This window comes from Trichechus manatus, unplaced genomic scaffold, assembly GCF_000243295.1.
Source record: "Trichechus manatus latirostris isolate Lorelei unplaced genomic scaffold, TriManLat1.0 scaffold00015, whole genome shotgun sequence".
Lineage (NCBI taxonomy): Eukaryota > Metazoa > Chordata > Mammalia > Sirenia > Trichechidae > Trichechus > Trichechus manatus.
This window is the reverse complement of record NW_004443951.1, coordinates 7,910,479-7,933,508: the sequence shown is the minus strand read 5'-3', so window position 1 is coordinate 7,933,508 and position 23,030 is coordinate 7,910,479. Positions and strand designations below refer to the sequence as shown.

At 38.8% G+C, this 23,030-nt stretch overlaps 1 protein-coding gene across 1 annotated transcript in view; it reads right to left on the bottom strand.

Annotated features, from left to right (window-relative positions):
* Window positions 1-422: 422 nt before the first annotated feature.
* LOC101350280 (selection and upkeep of intraepithelial T-cells protein 8-like) overlaps window positions 423-23,030 on the bottom strand; it is a 111,466-nt gene continuing 88,858 nt past the window's right edge. Inside the window, 1 exon segment of the mRNA XM_012554221.1 lies at window positions 423-598. Within this exon segment, the coding sequence (XP_012409675.1) occupies window positions 423-598 (176 nt within the window).

Below are 23,030 nucleotides of genomic sequence, written 5' to 3'. Positions count from 1 at the left end.
CCACACATCCTGAGAAGCACCATAAGCTGACAAGTCAGACAAAATTGTGTTCTGTATCCCACCTCTGCCAGTGACAAGCTGGGCAAATTTGGAAAACGTCCTTCCCTTCTCAGTACCTCAGTTTCCTTATCTATAAAATAAGGATAACAATCTGTCTTGTAAGACTTTTGTAAGGATTAGATAACTACCTTATATTCGTTATTTCATTTAGTCTTCACAACAATCTTTGAAATAAGGATAAATTATTCTCGATTTTACAGTTGAGTGAAAGTAAGGAAGTTCAGGTGACTTGCCCAATGTTATGCAGCTTTTCAGTGGCAGAGTCAAGATTTAAGCCCAGATCTATTTGATTCTAGAAACTTTGCTTTTGACCATTCCTCATAACACCTCTTTTCTAGGAATGAATGAGTTAATAAATTTGCTTACAAATAGTCATCCAGCCTCTGAGGTTTTTCTGACTGACAGCTATAATTGCCTCCTCTTGAAACTGGGTTTAACTCTTCCCACGGCTCTTCCCACTCTAGCACACGGCTGCCAGCCTGGCTGCGACATTTGCTTTCGTCATACTGGGGGACTCTAATTCTGACGGTGCTGGAGGCTGTGCGGCACAGAGGTTTTGAGCCAAAGCTCTGGAGTTGGGCAAGCCTGGGTTACAATCCTGTTCAGGGAAACCTTGGACTAAAGAACTGCCAGTGAGGCAGATACTGTCTGATAAGGGGGCCCCCAGGAGCCCAGGTTTCTTGGGGACTTATGAGAAGGAGCTTGAAGAGCTTGAAACTTTCCGAAAAATTGCCTTGTACTCTCTCCAAGAGGCTGCAGCCAAGAGATAAGAGGCCACGTCACTGGAGGCCACAATGGAGTCTGAGCTTTGTGGGAAAGGAAGGGTGGAGGGTCTCACAGAAATGTTTTAACAATTTAAAATCTTCTAGTTAGAAACTTTTTATGCAGGATTTAATCAGCAGGAAATCCATACAAGGCTCAATTTTTTTCATTGCTGCTCTAAGCAGTAGCCTGAATCCACACCCGGGTGGCTCTATTCAGGTCAGCAAACATTTATTGAGAACGTACTGGGTGCCAGGCCCTTTACTGGGGACACAGGGATGAGACAGGGACAATCCCTGGACTTAAAGAGATTTTTCTCTCTCTGGAGCTAGGCAGTAAGGCAGTGGGAAAGAGTGTGTGTGTGTGTACTTGCATGAGCATGTGTGTGTGTGTATGTGTGCATGCGTGCGTGTGTGTGTATGTGTGCATGCATGCATGTGAGTGTGAGTGTGTGTGTGTGTGAGTGTGTGTGTGTGAGTGTGTGTGAGTGTGTGTGTGTGTGTGTGAGTTGGGAAGAAGATAAGCGAAAAGAGGAAGGAAGGAGGGAAGGGATGTGTACATCAGCATGAAAGGCTTGTTCTCACTTATATCCCTGGGAGGGATCAGTCACTCCATCTACTGGTCAAAACCAATTCTGGGGGTGCCAGGCTGAGAGTGGGAAAGTGACTTTTAGTTTGGGAACTGGTTTGCATTTGCCAGGAAAAAATCCAATAGTAGTATCTTTTAATAACTGATTTTTGAGGTTGAGAGAGCTAAGCTCTATCTGTGTGTATTGGATAACAGAAACCAATCTGTGTGTTGCGAGCAGGGGTAGGGGAGAGGGAAATGGGACAGTAGGGGCGGGCTCCTCTGGTGGAATTGGTCTCATTTTCTGCCCCAATCCCCAACTATAAATATCTAGTCTTAGGGACCTCAATCTCTTGTACCATGTATGCGAAAACAATACGGAACTGGAGGTGGCCTCAAGGTTAATGGAAATAACAGGCTAACCTATTTTGCTCCCAGGTTTGTACAGTCTCAGGCAGCAGTGACAAGGGTACAGTATTCAGATTATGGCATATGAGGGTCCCCCTTGCCCTCAGCCCTGGTCAGACCACATTGAACACATATCTTCAGGCATGGGAACCAAAAACTGAGGGAGAATTTGCTAAAACGGAGAGGATTGGTAGTTGGTTGAAACTGAAGGAGAGAGGACTCAGGGAGATGTAGCTTTGACTCCAAATCTCTGAAGGCCAAAGGCAGAAGCAATGGTGGGGAGCCAAGTTTTAGCTCAGAAGGGGGAAAGGTTTTCTGACAATGGGCTGCTTTGTGAGGCAGTGAGTCATAAACCTGGGAGTGTTCCGCAGAGGCCTGAGGACTGCTAGTCAGCAGGGCTGGGCAGTCAGGGAGGGCTTGGGGAAGGGGCAGGTGATGACCCTGGAGCTCGGCTTGGGCTGCTGTCTCAGATTCTCCGATTGGGGAACTATCTGGTGGAAGCGTTGATGAAGAACAGCGCCGTGCGAGGTAGCGCTTTGCTCATCAGTGGAGGAATGTAGAGTTTGCAGTTTAAACTTTATAGGACAGCCTTACAGGAGAGGCTGCAGAATGAATTCCTACCCACACATACTCCGCGACTCAGGCTTTCCCTGCGTTATTTGGTTTATTAGGAAAAGGAAAGGGAATAGGATGAGGGTGAAGGAAAGAGGGGAGGGGAGGAAGGAGAGGAGGTGTTGGATAATGGAATCCACCATTTATTGAGCACTTAGTTCCAGGCACACTTCCATACTTGGCCCCATTTAATCCTCACACAACTTTCTGGGGTAAGTACTACTGTTAGCTCGGTTTTACTATAGTCTGAGCTGAACTATCAGTCAGTAAGGCCCCGGGCATGCCTGGTTACAAAGCCTGCTCTATCCAGGTGGGCAGCCTAGCATCTGACGCCTGCAAGGTTGCTCAGAGGTGATTTGTTAAAGCCTTCACCACTGCCCTGGAGGGCTTGCTTGCTGCAGCCCGCTGCCCTCTGCCAGTCCAACCTGTGGGTTTGTACAAAAAAGAGTGGGACGCTGGGCGCCCTCTCGTGGTTAGATTTGTCAGAAGATGCTGCTTGGAGGAGACCATGACTTTTAGGAATTCTTAAGAAAATCACTGCAATGGAAAAGGCTTGGCAGACCTAAGAGGTTGGCGGATATTCCAGAATAGGGTCTTCTGGCACACAGTAGGTGTTCAATACAAGTTTGATGAATTATTGAGTGAGGTAGAGACGTGGAGGCAGGGGTGGGCCTTCAGGTGAAGAGGGAACTAGTGCTCAGAGGTTCTACAGCATTGCAGCCAGGTAGGCAGAGCACTGCCTGGGGCAGAACCCAGGGTTCTAGACCCGGCTCTACCAGTCACCCCTGGGAATTCTGTGCAAGTTACCCTTCACTGAAGGGGCCTCAAGGCTCCTGCCTGTGAAATCATGGGGTTGATTTATATCAGTTGTGCTCATTCTAAGCTGCACTTGTTAACCACCTGGGGAGTTTTTAAAAATCCTGATAACTGGGCCCCAGCCCCCGAGATCCTGATTTAAATCGTCCGAGGTGGGGCCTGTGCACTGCTGTTTTTCAAACATTTCCCAGGTGGCTCCAGTGTACTGCTATGGCTGGGAAAGGCTTGGGTTATATTTCTGAGCCCTTAAAGTTCCCATTGGCTGTGATTCAGAGATTGTTTTCCAGGCATTTCACTAAATTTAATTTGTATCCTGTGGTAGTAGATAATGTTATTTCACCATTAAAACAATGGGCTGAGATTTCTCACCAATAAACCTAAAGATAGATCTCTATGTTTGTATCCTAAGGTGACCCCAATAATAGACAATGGGAATATGATTTATCCCCCATGCCTCTAATGTAATTAAGGGTACACTGTAAAGAAAGCTGTGCTATTGAAATGTAAATTAGTAATGGCAGTTTACCTTAGAATTGCCATTTTGTTAAGGTTACTATTGTGTTGTCTCAGTACTTAAAAGTGCATTATTCATGTAGCAAACATGGGAAGCCCACTGGGAGAGAAAGGGCAACACACTCAAGAGAGGATTTGAGGCCTCTGGACTTCGTCACACTCACAGGAACTATTGCTTCATTCCCTTCTCTGTTTGTTCTCCCTGCATTCTACAGTGACCTGTGGAAGAAATATAACACTGATGGAAGCTGGTGGGGAGAAGGAAAAACAATCTGTAGCTGCTCTTCGGATTTGCCACTTAGAGCTACTTGTTCTTATTAGAAATATTGGAAGGGCAAGCATTATTTTGGGGCATTTCTTTAACATCTCCCTGCTGGGGAAAGCAATGCGCGGAAAGGAGGAAGTATGTGAAGAGCATGTTAGAATGCCCAGCTGTGTCTGTGCCTGGCAGCCGTGCCTGGCCACCCTGTCTCGCAGCTTGTTCTGGCAGGAGGCTGGCTCACCACTGAGCAAGCATTCACCAAGAGGCTGCTAACTGGGCCCAGATGAGGCTGCTTCCAGATGACATAGGCTCTGGCTTGGATTAGCAAGAAACCACGTGGAACAATAATATCAGTAACAAGAACCACTATTGATTGAGTGCTACTATATACCAGATGCAATGCTGTATATGTATAGCTTGAATGACCTCCTTCACCAGCTCAAGGTATTAGAGAAAGGCCACTTTGCTTCTACTTCTTATTTAATTGTTGGAGACCTACCTGCCCATAATATTTATCTACCTTGAGTTTTCCGAGAACATTGTGTGCTAAAGAGAGTTTAGTGATGCTTCCAAATATACTCAATCTGTTAGAAAGATTCTAATCTGTGGACAGTCAGAAGGGAAGAGATTGGCTTTGGGATTCCTCTTAGAGATTCTTTGACCTCTTACAAATTTAGCTGCTTCTCCCAAGTGGCCAGATCCTGAAAGGTTTTGTGAAGGACCACCTTTGTACACTTCAAAAAACCCTGTTACACCTATTTGAAAGATTAGTCCAAAGGACTAATGGACCATAACTACCATGGCCTCCACCAGACTGAGACCAGTGCGACTACATGGTGCCCAGCTACCACCACTGACTGCTCTGACCGGGATCACAACAGAGGGTCCCAGACAGAGCTGGAGAAAAACATAGAACAAAATTCTAACTCACAAAGGAGACCAGACTTACTGGCCTGACAGAGACTAGAGAAACCCCTAGAATATGGCCCCTGGACACCCTTTTACCTCAGTAATGAAGTCACTCCCGAGGTTCACCCTGCAGCCAAAGATTAGATAGGCCCATAAAACAAAATGAGACTAATGGGGCACAACAGCCCAGGACAAGCACTAAAAGTCAGGAGGGGACAGGAAAGCTGGTAATAGGGAACCCAAGGTCGAGAAGGGAGAGTGTTGACATGTTGTGGAATTGTTAACCAATGTCTTAAAACAATGTGTACTAACTTCATCTAAAGTACAAAAAAAAAACAAACAAACAAACCCTGTTACACTTATTTCACATCTCACCGTGTACCTTCTTGGCCTTTTATTGCAATAACTAAAAGCTGCAACTCAAGTGTTCAGAGAAAAATCAAAGAAGATTTACTGCAAGGTGAGAAAACTTACGATGTTTGTCAGATAGAGGCCTCTAGCAGCCTACCGTATATACACATACATAAATTTATCTTTACAACAATTTTGCAAGGTAGGAAAGTTAATTTCACAGTTATGATTTTTATTATTATCATAATATAGTAAAAACTAACATTTTCTTAGCATCTTGTTTGCTCTAGGCATTGCTAATCCTTACCATAAGACCAGGTCCCTGTGGCACAAATGGTTTGCACTCACTCTAACCTAAAGGTGATTTACATATACCCAGATGTATTGTGGAAGAAAAGGCCTGGAGATCTGCTTCCACTGAGATTACAGCCAAGAAAACCCCATGAAGCAGTTCTGCTCTGTAACACGTAGGGACCATGAGTCGGGTTAAGCCTGATGACAATTAACAAGAACAACACCACCATAAGACCATAATGTAGGTATTATCATTCCATTTAACAAACTAGGAAATTAAATCTCAGAGAAGTGGAATAATTTGGCCAAAGTCAGTCACTGGCACCCCTCATAAGTGAAAGCCAGGATTCGTCAGTACATCTCTCTGACTTCATTCTAAGGAAACCCATGTGGCAGAGCGGTTAACAGCTGTAGCTGCTAACCGAAAGGTTGGCAGTTTGAATCCACTGGCAGCTCCTTGGAAACTCTATGGGGCAGTTCCATTTGTCCTCTAGGGTTGCTATGAGTCGGAATCAATTCGATAGCAACGGGTTCGTTTTTTTTTTTTCCTGACTCCTAAACTCACTTGTTTTCCATTGTATAATATAAAGGGGCCAGTCAGTGTCCCTTCCAGGCCAGGGACTAACTCGTGAGTGAGCAGAGTCCTACTGCTGAGCAGTTTGGCACTAAGAATAAGTTAAAAAATGTTTGTTGAAGATAGGAAGTGTTGAGTTGGGACTGACTAAATGATAAAAAATATATACTAGGGGTTGTCAGAGAAGGGGCAGTCACTGTACTCTGCAATAGTCAGAGAAGGCAGAGGCAGATTTTAGCCCAGGATGTATAAAAAGTGCTGACTGCCAGCCGTTGACCACAGGGCAAGATTCATCCGGCTGTGATGATTAGGTTTCCCATCACCTACCGGTCTCCAGGAGCAAATTCTCTGACCTCCTTTGTAGGAGCACCTTTAAAAATGCTGCAGTACTAGATTTACCTCTAGATGGCGCTCACGTACTTCTATAGGTACTTCTACAGCTTCGCTTTACAAGAATTCAGCCAGTGGCTCCATCCAATGTCCAACTTCTCTTTGTCCTGTTTCTCCATGTAAGGGTGTCCACTATGGTTAATAAAATACCAGAGGATAAACAAGTTTTTATTGTATTTATTAGTTGATTCTTTTTATCTCCTCTCAGCCTATAAAGGATTTGAGGTTGAACTACCAGCCTGGTATCCTGTAGTCGACATATTTGATGCTGACAACACAGACGTCCTTGAGACACTCCTAATACCAGAGTGACTTCCTTCTCTGGATCGTTGCAGAGTCAGGCCTTGGACTATGAATCAATGAAGTGACGTGGTCCTTGCAAAGCTCTGCCCTGGGGCGAAGTCCTAGTATTGTCTCAAGTGACAGACAGAGCAAATCTGTCTTCTTCAATTCTGTATTTCTTACTAAAGTTTTTTCTTATCTATTTTTCTGAAACATGGATAGGTAGACAGGATGATGATAAGGCAAGATCATGATCACAGTCATAAACATTGTATTTTGGGAGGTGTTGTAAAACAGTGAATCTGAAATATACCAAAGAGATGTGACAACAACAAACTAGGAGGATAGAAAACAGAGTTGAGGGGAGGGTTGGTCGAAGAGATATTATGTCCTAGATTCTCTAGACTTGGGTAGGGACAAGTGAATTTGAGTTTTGGATGAGGAAATGTTCTGGGAGTGTGGCTGAGTCTGGGCTTGTTGAATTGAGCTGGGGCTGGAACATCTCTCTTTCTCCCCACCCTGCCCCGTGCCTTATAACTATTCAACAAATATCTGGGCACTTCTCATGTTACAGGTATTGGTAGAGGCACTGAGGATATAGCTATGAATAAGATTCCTGCTCTTGAACTTACATTTTAGTAGGAGAAATAAACAATAAACAAATGAACAAGAGCATTTTAATTCATGATAAATGCTAAGAGGATGACAAAACAGGGAACTATGCTACCGAGTAATTAGAGGTAGAGGTACTTCAGAGAGGGTGGTCATGGCAGACTTTCCTGAGGTGACATTGGAACTGAAATCTGAACAACTAGAAGGAACCATGTCTTTACCTGCTTTCTTGATTCCAAGGAAGCTCAACTAGAGGTAGTTTGCTTCCTTGAAAAATCCTAGAAAGGCTTGCCCAATAAAAAATAGGAGTGAAAAATGGGGGAGGAAACAGGGGGATTAGTTGAAGCTCTGTACATGCAATAGTCAACTTCAACTTCCCCACCCCCATGCCCAAAATGGCCTTTAAAACAAAAACCCATTGCCATCGAGTTGATCGCAACATACTCCAACCCTATAGGTCATAGTAGAACAGCCCTATAGGGTTTCCAAGGAGCAGCTGGTGGATTTGAACTGCCATCCTTTTGGTTAACAGGCAAACTCTTAACCACTGAGTCACCAGGGCTCCAAAATGGCCTTTAGACAGTATTTATTCCCTGGCGAAAGCCAACCAGTCAAACAGATTACAAATAAATAAGCCAACAATACAAAACAATGCAGAGGTTTCTTTGAAAAGATATTGAACAAGTCATATGGGGAAGTTTAGGGTAGCAAGTGTAGCTATTGCGTACTTAAGTAAAGCCCTCCACATCCTGGTACAATTATTTTGGGGAGGGTGCTTTAAAGAAATGGCTTGTTCCTTGGTAGCTGATAAAGTCTGACAGTCCATAAACCTCATTAGACTAACAGAGCTGTGACTAAGTCTTTCTTTTTTTTCATTCTTTAATATAAGTTGGTGAAAATGATAACAAAATACTTGAGAAAAGTCTGCAACATGAAGGAGAGAAAACAAGATTAAAAGACATAAACCATTTTTTAAAAAGAAATGAATTTAGAGAACAGGGATACAAAACCAAACATAAAATGACTCCCCCCCCCCCACAGTAACACTGAAAAAGGCAACATGCTGACAAAGATTAATGAATCAGAACAAATCCTTGATATTAAAATTTTGGTTATAAAAAATTTAATAGGAAATTGGGAAGATAAAGTCAAGAAAATCTTCCAAAATACAGAAGAAAAAAAATACAGTGAAAAATATGAGAAGCAAAGAAAATCAGAATTGTGCATAAATCTAGGAGGTTTGACATCTGACAAATAGATGTTCCAAAAAGATAAGAGGAAAAATCAAGTGGGAAAATCATTCAAAATTAAAAATGAATAAAGAATTTATCAGAGTAGAAGAAGAAAGAAATTTTGGAAATGAAATGACCAAGTGAAATAAATGAAAAATAAGAACAAGACAATTAGACATATAAAGTTTTAGGATGAAAACCAAAAAACCCAAACCCATTGCCATCGAGTCATTCGACTCATAGCAACCCTGTAGGACAAAGTAGAACTGGCCCACAGGATTTCCAAGGAGCACCTGGTGGATTTGAACTGCTGACCTTTTGGTTAGTAGCCAAACTACGTCACCACTACACCATCAGGGTTTCCAGTTTTAGGATAGCAGGGATAAAAAAAAAAGATTCTAAATCTTTCAGAGAGAAAGACTCACAAAAGAACAAATATTATTGGATAAACATGAGATTTCTCATGTTTAGAAACACTTGACCAGGTCTGGGATACATAGCTTTTTTTCACAGTAAATCTCATGAAAGATTTACTAGAGAATGATGAAGAAAGTCTCAACAAATTACAAAAGTTTGAAATCATATGGGGTATATTCTCTGACCATAGTGGAATTAAGCTATAAATTAATGTCAAAGAGACAAATAAAAAAGATTACATTAAAAATCAGAAAATACACTTCTAAGACCCCTAGGCCAAAGAAGAAACTATAATGAATATTAGAAAATATTTTTAGCTGAATGATAGTGAAATCACAGCATACTGAAATTAGTGGGAGACAACTCAATCAACAGCAAATGTACAGCCTCAAATACATACAATTAGATATAAAAGGCTGAAGAAATGATCTAAAACTTCACCTCAAGAATTTAAGAAAAGAAAGCAAACTAATGCCAATTATTATCACAATTTTTTTATATGAAGAAATTAAGCATCAGAGTTTTTAAATGAATTTCTCAAGTTCAGATAGCCTATAACTGTAGAGCCTGGATTGGAGCCCGGAAGTTTCTAATACCTAATTTTTTGCTCTAACCATCATCCTTTCCTTCATGTTATATGGTAATAGGACCATGCTTGCATACTTGCAGTGATGGGAAGGTCACTGACTCATTATACAACTTGACTTAATTATTTTTTAATTCTAAAAGATATATATTGAGCATCTCCTAGATGCTAGACACTGTTCTAGATACTGGCAATAGGGCAAGATGGGGAAACCAAAAGTTTGCCCTCCTGGAACTTCCTTGTAGTGTGATGTGAGAAAGTTCTTCCTTTGGAAATTTCCCACTGATAATTTTAGGATGACAGTTATTAAGTTTGCTCTTACTTCCTCACAATAGGTATTTGAGATCTTTTTTTTTAAAAAAAGGGTCTTTCCTGTATATTTTTCACTTCATGCCAATTATTTAGAGTTATTTGATTGTTTTCCACATGATATGTCAAATATGGTTTAATGAGAAAAGTTGTCCAGTCTTGGAATGATCTTTCTCACACTGTAGTAAGCTCCCAGGAATATGCGTATTCAAGTAAAGGTTGAATGGTTAAATAACAAGAATGCTGTAGAGCAGATCTTTGCATTATTTCTGAAGATCATTTCATCTTTGAAGTTCTTAGGTTCCAAGGCACATTTGTCCTCTTAGTTAACTCAGAGGTCCCCAGACCTTCCACTTGGCTTGTCCTATAAACTCTAGACCCTTTACCATTTAGACAAGGTTATAATGACCAGGGCGCTACTGTCTGAAGCACTTCTTTCCAGGCTGATCGCATGCTAGACAGTGTGGAAAGAAGTAGGAGGAGATTGACCTTACTGGCCTTGCTCTATCCTTAGCCCAAAGACCCTGAGCCCAGTCTCAGCTCTAATTCCTGACTCTATCTTCACCAACAATTCTGCCTTTCATACCTGAGCCCTAACATAGGTTGAATAGACACAGGGTGATGAGATCTTGGAAAAGTTTCCTGTATCTAGCGTATTTGTTGTTATTCCAATGTATCCCCTAAGTCCTGGCTTCCTAATTTTCTTTCTCCTTGATTCTTTTCAGGCTTACAGAGTAGATGGATTGTTTTCTTTAAATATGTACTTGAATTTGTACCTTTCCTGATGTGTATTGCTATCCTTCATATCTACTTGAAATTCAAGAATAAAGGTAAATGGGGTGAGAAACATGGGATCTCTCACATCATCTCTCCTTTGCCAAGTACCTTCTTTACTGGGAGGTATTTAGATACATCTAGGTGACCTTTGTAGCATCAACAAAAGGAGGATTCACGGCTTAGATGACATCTCAGAAGCTTCAGGTTCCATCTCCTGAATTATATGGTGTGCAGAGTTTCAGGCTGTTCTGATAGTTGCCTGTATTTTTACCTCCACAGAAAGTCACAATTACTTGTGCACCAAAGGAAAAGATATATTCCTTTAGGTCTTCAGCTATTTCAGCCAAAATTATTGAGCCTAGAAACACATATACAAAAAACATCTGATGTCACATAGGTTGAACCATAGTTTATAAATTCACAAACATTTTTGAGGTAGAAATCACCTTTGAAAAATCAGTGAAGAAACATCCAAATACACACTTTTATTTATTCTATTTCCTATTTAATTTCAGGTCTGTTAAAAGCTATCATTGGATCTTATTGACTATGTATTTAGATGTTATTGAGAAATGCATTTATACTATATCATATACTATAGTATGATGCTGCTGTTAGGTGCCGTTGAGTCGAGTCTGACTCATAGCGATCCTACGTACAACAGAATGAAACACTGCCTGGTCTTGAGCCATCCTCACAATTGTAGCTGTTTGAGCCCATTGTTGCAGTCACTGTGTCAATCCATCTCATTAAGGGTCTTCCTCTTTTTCACTGACCCTCTATTTTACAAATCATGATGTCTTTCTTATGATAGTATCTGAGAATTTAGCAATGCCTCTTATCCATTTTCAGTCACTGGGAAGTACTTATATGGGACAATGACCATCAAAGTAAGCAAAACAATCCTTTATTATTTTCTGGGGCTTTGCCTTCATCCTCAAAGCAGAATCTGGCTAGATGCTGTACAGATAACTTTTTCATATCTGTATTTCTGAATTTCACCAAGACCCCAAATTATAAGTTCAAGTCTCAAAACTTAATAAGTACGTGTGCTAAAACAAACAAATGAACAAAACTCAAGCTCACCAGGGTCAATTAAAAAGGAACAAGAATCTTTAAGATGGAATTCTATTCTTAGCAGTAAGAAGGTCTGAATACTCTAAACCACCCTCCCACTGCGAATTATCTATCTGTCTGTCTGTCTATCCATCTATCTGTCCACCTATCCATCCATCCATCCTTCCATCCATATATATATATCTATGTAGCTATATCTATTATAAAATCAACTGATTGTCCTATTGTATATTATGGTGAAAGAAAACAAACATGTTAAAGATGATTTCAAGTATTTTGGCTTTAGCATCTGTGGGATAAAATTGTCATTTATCAGACATATGACATAAAAAACTATGTTTTACATATTAATAAGGAAATAATGGATTAAAAATAATAATAGGGGATATGAGACTATAAAAAGTCCAAACATATTTTTAAAAGCACCATGTATAATTTTTGGAAATTAAATATATAATAATTGAAATTCTGAAACTCAGTGGATAAGTAAAATAGCAGGTCAGACAATTATAAAAGGGAATGGACTCCCAGTTTTATAATTTCCCTAAGCACACCTATCTTGTCTCTTCCACTGACTGAAACTCTAAAATCTTGACAAAATGCATGAAGCAGATATTTGAAGACACCGAAAAGTAAATAGTAGCAAGCAGATTATGGAAGTCCAGAATTTGAAGTACCACCAAACCAACAATTATCATTTTTTTGTCTGGTATACTGTAGCCTGGACTTAAGGCAGTCTGAAACCCAGAAGTGGGCATTGGTATATATATAGCGAGAACTCCAGGAAAGACCACTAGTTAAAGCTTCAGGAAAAAGAAAAATTAACTCCTGGTAGAGACAGTGATGTCAGCAGGAATCCACGCTTATGCATCTAATGGAGGGGAAATTTTCACTCAGATTGGAGGAGCTGTGGCCCCAAGGGGGTGGGACAAACCCCAGTTGATTTTTTTTTTTTTTTTTCTCTCTGTCCTCTTACCTCTTAGCTCTGGACAAAGGCACAGATGCAGGAAGTGTGCCGTGGAGTGGGAGTAAATGAAACCTCAGATTTCTGACTGGAGAATCAGAAAGTAGAGCCCCAGGGAACTGGAAAGTATCAGGGATAGAGTAGAGAGGGAACAACTTGGAAAAGTGACTCCATAAAGTTGTTTGTCAACTTCTGGGCTCACCCCAGAGCTTTGCATGCATAAATCTGATCCAAAACAGCTTATCAAAGACATTGAGGACTCAGCTATGGGAAATACCATTGCTCAGGTCCTAGATTGGCCACTGTATAGCACACACACAGAACAGGTTTGAATAGCACTGCAAAGACTTTGAAAACAGCACTGAAAACCCACAGAAGACCGGTTAGTACTTGCAGCCTGAAGCCAACTAGGTCAAATGCTGACTAACACAAAAATATCAATATGCTCCACCGGATTTAAACACAACCAATGGCGTCATAACATCATATTAAAAAATATAGAATTCAATGCAAAATTACTTGGCATACAAAGAACTAGGAACATCTCAATATGATGGGCAAAGACAATAAACAGATGCTGATACAAAGCTTACACAGATGTTGAAATTATTGGACAAAGACTTTAAAGACACTATTATAAAAATGCTCCAAGAAGTAAGAGCAAACACGCTTGAAAAAAAAAAATGGAAAGATGAAAAATCTCAGCAAAAAAATAGAAGACATAAAAAAGAACCAAATGGAAATTTTAGAAGTAAAAAATGCAATAATGAAAATAAAAAAACTCACAGGTTAGGCTCAACAGCAGAACTGATGTGACATAGAAAATATGCAGCAAACTTAATGATAGACCAATAAAAATTATGCAATCTGAACACTAACAAGAAAAAATATTGGAAAAAAAAAAAGAAGCAGAGTCTCAGGGCCCTGTAGCATAAAAGGATTAAAAATGTATCTTTGAAAGAATGAAGAGTGTAATACAGAAAAAATTTTTTGCAGAAACAATGGCTGAAACTTTTACAAATTTGGCAGAAGACATAAACCTACAGATTCAACAAGCTCAGTTAACCTCGAACAGGCAGGATAAATCTAAAGAAATTTATGCGTAGACAGTAATAATTGAACTGTTCCAGAACTAAGTATAAATAAAAAAATTTTGAAAGCAGTCAGAGAAAATTGAGACATATAGGGGAACAACAATACAAATAATTATGAATTTATCACCCAAATTCATAGAGGCCAGGAGGAAGTGGCACAAATTTTTTCATGTCATGAAAGAAAAGAACTGTCAACCCAGAATTCTCTATCCAGTGAAAACAGCCTTCAGGAGTGAAGGTAAAATAAATACATTCTGAAATGAAGGAAAACTGGGATAATTCTTTACTAGCATAGCTTCTTAGAAAGAATTGCTGAAGGAAGTTCTTCAGACAGAAGGAAAATAATACCAGGAGGAAATGTGTACATTAGGAATGAAGAAAGGGCAAGAGAAATGGTAAACGTCTGGGTAAATGTAATAAAATATTCTATTCCTCTTGAGTTATTTAAGATATGTTTGATGGTGGAAAGCCAAAATCATAACTCTGAATATATAGACATAGATGTGAGAATGAGAAACATAGAGAAAATACAGAAACAAGTAACAAAATGGTAGACTTAAATCCTAACACATCAATAATTATATTAAATGTAAATGAAATTGTAGTTTTGTCAGTTTTTTCTTTACATGTTTCAAAGCCATGATGTTAAGTGCATACAAATTTAAAATTGATAAACTTTGCTAGTAAAAGGAGATATCTATCGTTATAAAGTGACCCATTCAGTATCTTGCAATGCTTTCTTGCCCTAACATCTATTTTGTCTAATAGTGGTATGGCTACACCAATAATCTTTCATTTGTATTTGCATTGTATATCTTTTTCTAGCCTTTTCCTTTCAACCTTTTCTGCAGACTTACGCTTTTAGGTTCCTATTACAAATAGTGTATCATTGTATTTTCATTTTTTAATCTATCCGGTCTGATAGTAATTGCCATGTAAATGCAATATTTAGCCCTTTTTCTGACTGATCTATTATGTTTTAATTCTATAACAATATTATGTCCCTATTTGAACTTCCAGCTCTATATTTGTATTTCCAGTATTGCCTTCATTTTCATTTATTGTGCATTTATTTATTTATTGTGGTCATTCCATTTTCATCCATCATTCCATTTGTTTTTACTATTGATGTAAATTTTAATCAGTATTTTTTTTATTTTGATTTTGGTTGTTCCTTTAGAAATCACAAAACACATACTTAGCTTATAAAGTCTAAAGTAAATTGATACCTTAAAATCTCCCAGGATGCTCATAGCAACCCTATAGAACAGAGTAGAACTGCCCCATAGAGTTCCCAAGGAGTGCCTGGTGGATTTGAACTGCCGACCTTTTGGTTAGCAGCCATAGCACTTAACTGCTACGCCACCAGGGTTTCCAAAAAGGCCTTGGAATAGTTTAATAACATTTAGCCTCATTGATTTATAAACTATGGTTATTGGAAATTTTAATTATTTAATTAATTTAATTTTAATTATTTGTAATTAACCACCAGTATGTTATAATGGTGGCTATTATAATCACTGTTTTATATTACATTATATTTATTTATATATTTACAACTTTTTGGATCTTTATTCTTTCTTGCATGTCAGTCTTTACAAGTTTTATCACTTTGTCTGGTGGCCTTTATCTCACTTTTATTTCAGTGGCTATATTGTTGTTGTTCTTAGGTGCTGTCAAGTCGATTCCAACTCATAGCAACCCCACGTGACAGAGTAGAACTGCCCCGTAGGGTTTGCTAGGCTGTAATCTTTATGGGAACAGATTGCCAGATCTTTTCTGCCACGGAGCCACTGGGTGGGTTTGAACCACCAACCTTTTGGTTAACAGCCAAGTACTTACCTGCTGTGCTACTAGGGCTCATTTCCAATGACTACAGAATTTTAAATTCTGTGCAAGTCCATTCAATTGCATTGGATATATTACTTTATTGTCTTGACCTCCATTTTTGCTGTTGAGAAGTGTGCTGTCAGTCTAATTGCCACTTTTGAATGTGAACTGTCTTTTCTCTGGCTGCTCAAGAGTTTGTCTTGTTTTTTTCTGCTGTTGTTGTGCCTCAGTGTGGAATTCGATTTTATTGTTTCATAATAGTGATTTGTTGGGCTTCCTGATTTTCTAGGTCAGTGTCTTTTATCAGGTCTCAAGAATGTTCAGCTACCACTGTTTCAAATGCTTCCATTTCTCCATTCTTTATCTCCTTTCTTTGTAGAACTCCAGATAACCATCTATCAGAACCTTTCACTACATCTTATGTATCTCTTACATTCTCTTCATTTCCCATTTCTCTCCATGCTCCATTTTAGTTAATGTCTTCCTATTTATTATCCAATTTACTAGCTATCTCCTGAACTATCACTAGTCTGTTGTGGAATCCACCCTTTGAATTATTAATTTCAGGTATTATACTTTCAGTGCCATCAGTTCTATATACTACTTTTTCAAATGCACCATGTGCCATGTGCCTTTTTATAGTTTCTATGTCGCTATGAGTCAGAATCAACTTGACTGCAATGGGTTTGTTTGTTTGTTTATATAGTTTCTATAGTTATAGAAACAGATATTTCCTAGCTTATCTCTTTCAATTTTTTAATACAATAATACAGGTGTTTTATAGACTGTTTCTCATAACCAAAATATCTAAAATTATTTTGATGTTCTGTTTCTATTTTCTGTTATTTCTACTGATTTTTTGGTTTTTCTTCGGTTATATGCTGGTCATTGTACTTGAAAATTTATTTCACCAAAATTTGAGGTTTCAACTGAAGATTATGTCCTCAGAGAAGATTTATGTTTGCTTCTGTCAGGTAACTTCTTAATCTAAATTAAACACCTGACATTTCCAGGACCTCTAGTGTGTTGTTATATGAGAACTGCTTTTTGTCATGATTACCTTACCTTTAAGGCATTAGAATATTTGGGAAAGGTCTCTTATTACACTCCTCATTTTTCTGAAACTCTAGCCATAACAGGCAGCCAAAATATAAGTTCAAATTTGCTGTGATTGGCAAATTTAAGCTAATTACCTTACCTCTTTTAATTTCCACTTCCCTTTTGATGACAGTCTTTTCTTACTATTTTGTCGTAGTTTAATAGCCTTTAAAAACATCAGATTTTATTTAGAGATTTTAATTATTTTCAGTCGGAGTGTTTGTTTGATTAACTTAAACCAAAAAAAGAAAACAAAACCCTGTTGCTGTCAAGTTGATTCCAATTCACAGCGACCCTATAGGACATAGTAAAACTGCCCCATAGGGTTTCCAGGAGCGGCTGGTGGATTCAAACTACCAGTTTTTGGTTAGCAGCCAAACCCTTAAGATCCTCAAATTGTTTAGTAATTTGACTTTAGCTTAGGGCTCAGAGTGCCCTGACTTCATTATGCAACCTCTCTCCCACTAATCTTTCTCCTTGGTTCTTCAGATCCTTGATTTTTTGATCAATGTGAACTCTGCTCCTTGGTGTTAGAATGACTTCTGTAAAAACTGGAATCATGAATTATACCCTAAAATTGTAGAGTTTGCATGAAGTGTATATGTAGGCATTTTTTAGATTCTTGGAACAGCTGCAGGGTAGTTAGTCAGATGAATATACAATACTCTAGATGGATCTACAGTATTCTACACAATGGCTTTGAAATGCAAACTCAAGATAAACTTCTGAGACCTCAGTTTGACATTCATGACTTTTAACATCTAGATGTTAAAAATGATTTACTGCTTCATCTATCCCTTTCCCCTCATGGTACTTTGGGATTCCAGCAGCAGATTTACTTAGTGCATTCAATTTGTCCTTCTGGTGTTTTGTTTCACAATGTTCCTCTTATCAGGGAAATTTTCATTTTATTCTTCATCTTTAGTCTCAAGTCAAAGTGTTATCTTTTCCAAATTGTACTCACTACCTAATTCTCAAAGTTACACTTTACTATTGTTACTAGTGTCCTATTCCTTGATTAATATATGCATAAAGTTTCTCCTAGAAAAAGTAATTTTTTTTGGTGTTTTGGAATCTTGTCCAAATCCCTTTCTGATCTTCATTCCCTCCCCTATATTCCTCCCTTACTGACCCTAGTGATGATTCAATTTTTTCTTCTCTTCTAGTCTATATTAACACCTTCCTAAGCAGTCTACCTAACAAGTGTCTGTCAGTTTGTCCTACTGGGGTGGCTTGCGTGTTGCTCTGATACCGGAAGTTTTGCCACAAGTATTTGAAATACTGGCAGGATTACCCTTGGTGGACAGGTTTCAGCAGAGTTTCCAGACTAAGACAGAATAGGAAGAGGAACCTGGCAGTCTACATCTGAAAAAAATTGTCCAGTAAAAACCTTATGAATAACAGTGGAACACTGTATGATATAGTGCCGGTAGATGAGACCCTTAGGTTGGAAGGCATTCAAAAGACAACTGTGGAAGAGCTGCCTCCTCAAAGTAGAGTCAACCTTAATGATGTGGATAGATTCAAGCTTTTGGGACTTTCATTTACTAATGTGACATGACTCAAAATGAGAAGAAACAGCTGCAAACATCCATTAATAATCAGAACATGGAATGTGTGAAGTATGAATCTAGGAAAATTGGAAGTCATCAGAAATGAACAGGAATGCATAAGCATTGCTATCCTAGGCATTAGTGAGCTAAAATGGACTCGTATTGGCATTTCTCAAGCTGAAAGAACTGAAGAAAAAATTCAAGCCTTGAGCCGCAATACTGAAGAATTCTACCAGGAAAATACTAAACGATGCAGGAAGCATCAAAAGAAGATGGAAAGAATACACAGAGTCACTGTACCAAAGAGAATTGGTTGACATTCAACCATTTCAGGAGGTAGTATATGATCAGGAACCAGTAGTACTGAAGGAAGAGGTCCAAGCTACACTGAAGGCATTGGCGAAAAACAAGGCTCCAGGAATTGAGGAAATACCAATTGAGAAGTTTCAACAATCAGATGCAGCCCTTGAAGTGCTCACTCGTCTATGTCAAGAAATCTGGAAGACAGCTACCTAGCCAACTGACTGGAAGAAATCGATATTTGTACCCATTCCAAAGAAAGGTGATCAAACAGAATGTGGAAATTATAGAACAATACCATTAATATCACACAAGTAAACTTTTGCTGAAGATCATTCAAAAGCGGTTGCAGCAGTATAGCAACAAGGAACTGCCAGAAATTCCAGCTGTATTCAGAACAGGACATGGAACCAGGGATATCATTGCTGATGTCAGATAGATCTTAGCTGAAAGCAGAGAATATCTGAAAGATGTTTATATGTGTGTTTTATTGACTATGCAAAGGCATTCAGCTCTGTGGATCATAACAAATTATGGATAACATTGTGAAGAATGGGAATTCCGGAACACTTAATTGTGCTCGTGAGAAACCTGTATTTAGACCAAGAGGCAGTCATTCAAATAGAACAAGGGGATACTGCATGGTTTAAAGTCAAGAAGGATATGCATCAGGGTTGTATCCTTTCACCATACTTATTCAATCCGTATGCAAAGCAAATGAACTGAGAAGGTGGACTATATGAAGAAGAACAGAGCATCAGGATTGGAGGAAGACTCATTAACAAGCTGCATTATGCAGATGACACAACTTCATTTGCTGAAAGTGAAGGGGACTTGAAGCACGTACTGTTGAAGATCAAAGACCATAGCCTTCACTATTGAGTTCACCTACTGTTTTCTCATGATTAAACTGAAGTTAGAGATTTTTGAAGTGAATACCACAGAGCTGAAGTGCACTTAATGTAGTATATCAGAGGTCTGTGATATTAACATGACTTATTACCGGTGATGTTAACCTTGATTATTTGGTTAAAGTGGAGCCTGCCAGATTTCTCCACTGAAAGTTACATTTTCTCCCTTTCCATACCCTATTTGTTAGAAGCAAGTCCAGCCTACACTCAAGGGGAGGGGAACTAAGCTTCAACTCCTGGAGAAGTATCACAGATGTATACATATGTTAGAATCACTGCAGTGGTTAATAAATACTTTAGGGAAGATACTTTGAGTCTATGCAAATATCCTGTTCCTCCTTAAAGTTTTGCCTACTAATTTAGCATTGATCATGGATCTTGCCTGCAGCAATTATTACTGCATTGTTCTTATTAATTTTTTTTACTTCTTCCATTTATTCTACTTTCATTATTTGGAATTTTTCTGTAAGAAAATTGTTTCATTATCTATCTATCTATCTATCATCTATCCATCTATCTATGTGGTGCAAGCAGTTTGGTCTTGACTGCTAACCTAAAGATTAGTGGTTCAAACCATCCAACAGTGCCGTGGAAGAAAGGCCTGATGATCTCCTTCCATAAAGATTACAGCCAAGAAAACCCTGTTGGAATCGAATTGATGGCAACCTTTTTTTTTTTTTTTTGAGGACTAAGGTGTGCTTGACCCAAGTCATGACATTTTCAATTACCTCATATGCATGCAAAGCTGGACAATGAATAAAGAAGATCAAAGAAGAATTGATGCTTTTGAATTATGGTGTTGGTGAAGAATATTGAATATATCTTGGAATGCCAGAAGAACGAACAAATCTGTCTTGGAAGAAGTACAGCCAGAATGCTGCTTCGAAGTGAGGATGGCGAGACTTCATCTCATGTATTTTGGACATGTTATCAGGAGGGACCAGTCCCTGGAGAAGGACATCATGCTTGGTAGAGTGGAAGGTTAGCAAGGAAGCGGAAGACCCTCAATGAGGTGGATTAACATAGTGACTGCAACAATGGGTTCAAACATAGCAACGATTGTGAGGATGGTGCAGGAGCAGGCAACGTTTCATTCTGTTGTACATGAGTTCTCTATGAGTCGGAACCGACTCGACAGCACCTAACAACAACAACTATCTATCTGTCTGTCTGTCTGTTTACCTACCTACCTACCAATCTATTTATTTATCTATCTGTCTATCTGTCTATCTGTCTATCTGTCTGTCTATCTGTCCATCTATCTGTCTGTCTGTCTATCATCTATCTTCATGGATTAAATTGTGTCCCCCCAAAATATCTGTCAACTTGGCTAGACCATAATTCCCAGTATTGTGTGCTTGTCCACCACTTTGTGATCTGATGTACTTTTCCAATATGTTGTAAATCCTACCTCTATGATGTTAATGAGGCAGGATTTTAGGCAGTTATGTTAATGAGGCAAGGCTCAATCTAAAAGATTAGGTTGTGTTTTAAGTCAATCTCTTTTGAAATGTAAAGGAGAGAAGCAAGCAGAGAGACAGGGAGACCTCATACCACAAAGAAAGTAGTGTCAGGAGCAGAGCATGTCCTTTGGACTCGGGATCCCTGTGCTGAGAAGCTCCTCTACCAGGGAAGACTGATGACAAGGACTTTCCCCCAGAGCCAATAGAGAGAGAAATCCTTCCCCTGGAGCTGGCACCCTGAATTTGGACTTCCAGCCTCCTAGACTGTGAGAGAATAAATTTCTCTTTTTTAAAGCCATCCACTTGTGGTATTTCTGTTATGGCAGCTCTAGATAACTAAGATACTATCTATCTATCTATCTACCTATCTATCTATCTGTCATCTATTTCTCCATCTATCCATCCATGAATGCGTTCTTTCACCCATTCTTTTGATTTTTACTATTATGATTTATGCTTTTTGTGCATGTGTCCTAAAAAACGTTTACCTAAAACTAAAATCACAAAAATTTTGTCTTATGTTTTATTCAAGAAGTTTATAGTTTCAGTTCGTATGCTTATGATCCATTTCAAATTAATGTTGTATGTGATGTGAGGTAAATGTCGAGGTTCATTTCTTTCCCATAGGATATTAGCACAACTTGTTGAAAAGACTATTCTTTCTCAGCTTTCATAAAAATTATTTGACCATATATGTGTGGGTCTATTTCTAGAATCTATTCTGTTTCATTATTCTATATGTCTATCTTTATACCAAAACTGTAGGTAAGGCTTGAAATCAAAGAATTCAAGTCCTTTAACATTGTTTTCCTCTTTAAAAAATTCTTTAGTTATTATAGAATATTCTCCATTTTAGAGTTAACCTATCCGTTTCTACAAACCTCACATGGATTTTGACTGTATATGTGCTGAAGCTATAGACCAATTTGGGAGAATTATTATTTAACAATATTGAGTCTTCTGATGTATCAGCATTGTATATCTCTCCTTTATTTTAGTCTTTAATATTTCTCAGCAGTGTTTTGTAGTTTTCCTAGTAAAGGTCATGCACATAGTTTGCTAATTTTGTCCTTAAGTATCTCATGTTCTCAATGCTATTGGAATTAATAATCATCACTTTATTTTTAATTTCCAATTGTTCATTGACACTGTATAAAAATACAATTGATATTTATATATTGGTTTTGTATTCTGTTGTCTTAGGTTGGGTTCTCTAGAGAAGCAAAACTAGTAAAGAGTATAAATATATATAGAGAGAGATTTACATCAAAGAAACGGCTCATGTGGTTGTAGAGGCTGGAGCATCCCCAGTCAGTGGGTAAGGCTGGAAGCTTCTGATTCACATAGCCACAGGGGCTGGGAAACCCAAGACTGGTAGGTCAGACAAAGAGTTATTACTCACAGGCTGCGAAGACTGATGAATCCCAAGATCAGCAGGCAAGAAGGCAGGTAATTTGCTAGCTCAAGTCTCAAGAACCAGAGATCAGACAAACAGGAGCCAGCTGCAGGCTTCAGAGTGAACAAAAATCCTTGAGCCTTGCCAGAAAGTCCACTTATATTCGATACGGGCCGCACCCCCAAGGAAACTCCCTTTCAACTAATTTTCTACTCACAGTGGATCCCATCATGGAGGTGATCACATTATATCAAATCTCACCATGGAAGTGATCACATCATCATATTACTGCCAAACTACATCATAACTGCCAAACCACTGAGAATCATGGCCCAGCCAAGTTGACACACAACCTTAACCATTACAGTCCACACCTTGTCAACTTGCACCTGTACACATCTCCTTAAATCATACATGATGTCTGAATAAAGACAATTATAAAGCCATACTTGTGCCTAACATGATACAACAAACACACATATAACCTGATATGCACTTGCCCTGTTTACATCTTATAGTTTATAAGTAAAGAAAACAATAATATTTGATGCACACAAACAAGGCAGAAATACTCATAACAATTATAGTCCTCGTTTCTGCAACTGGTCACA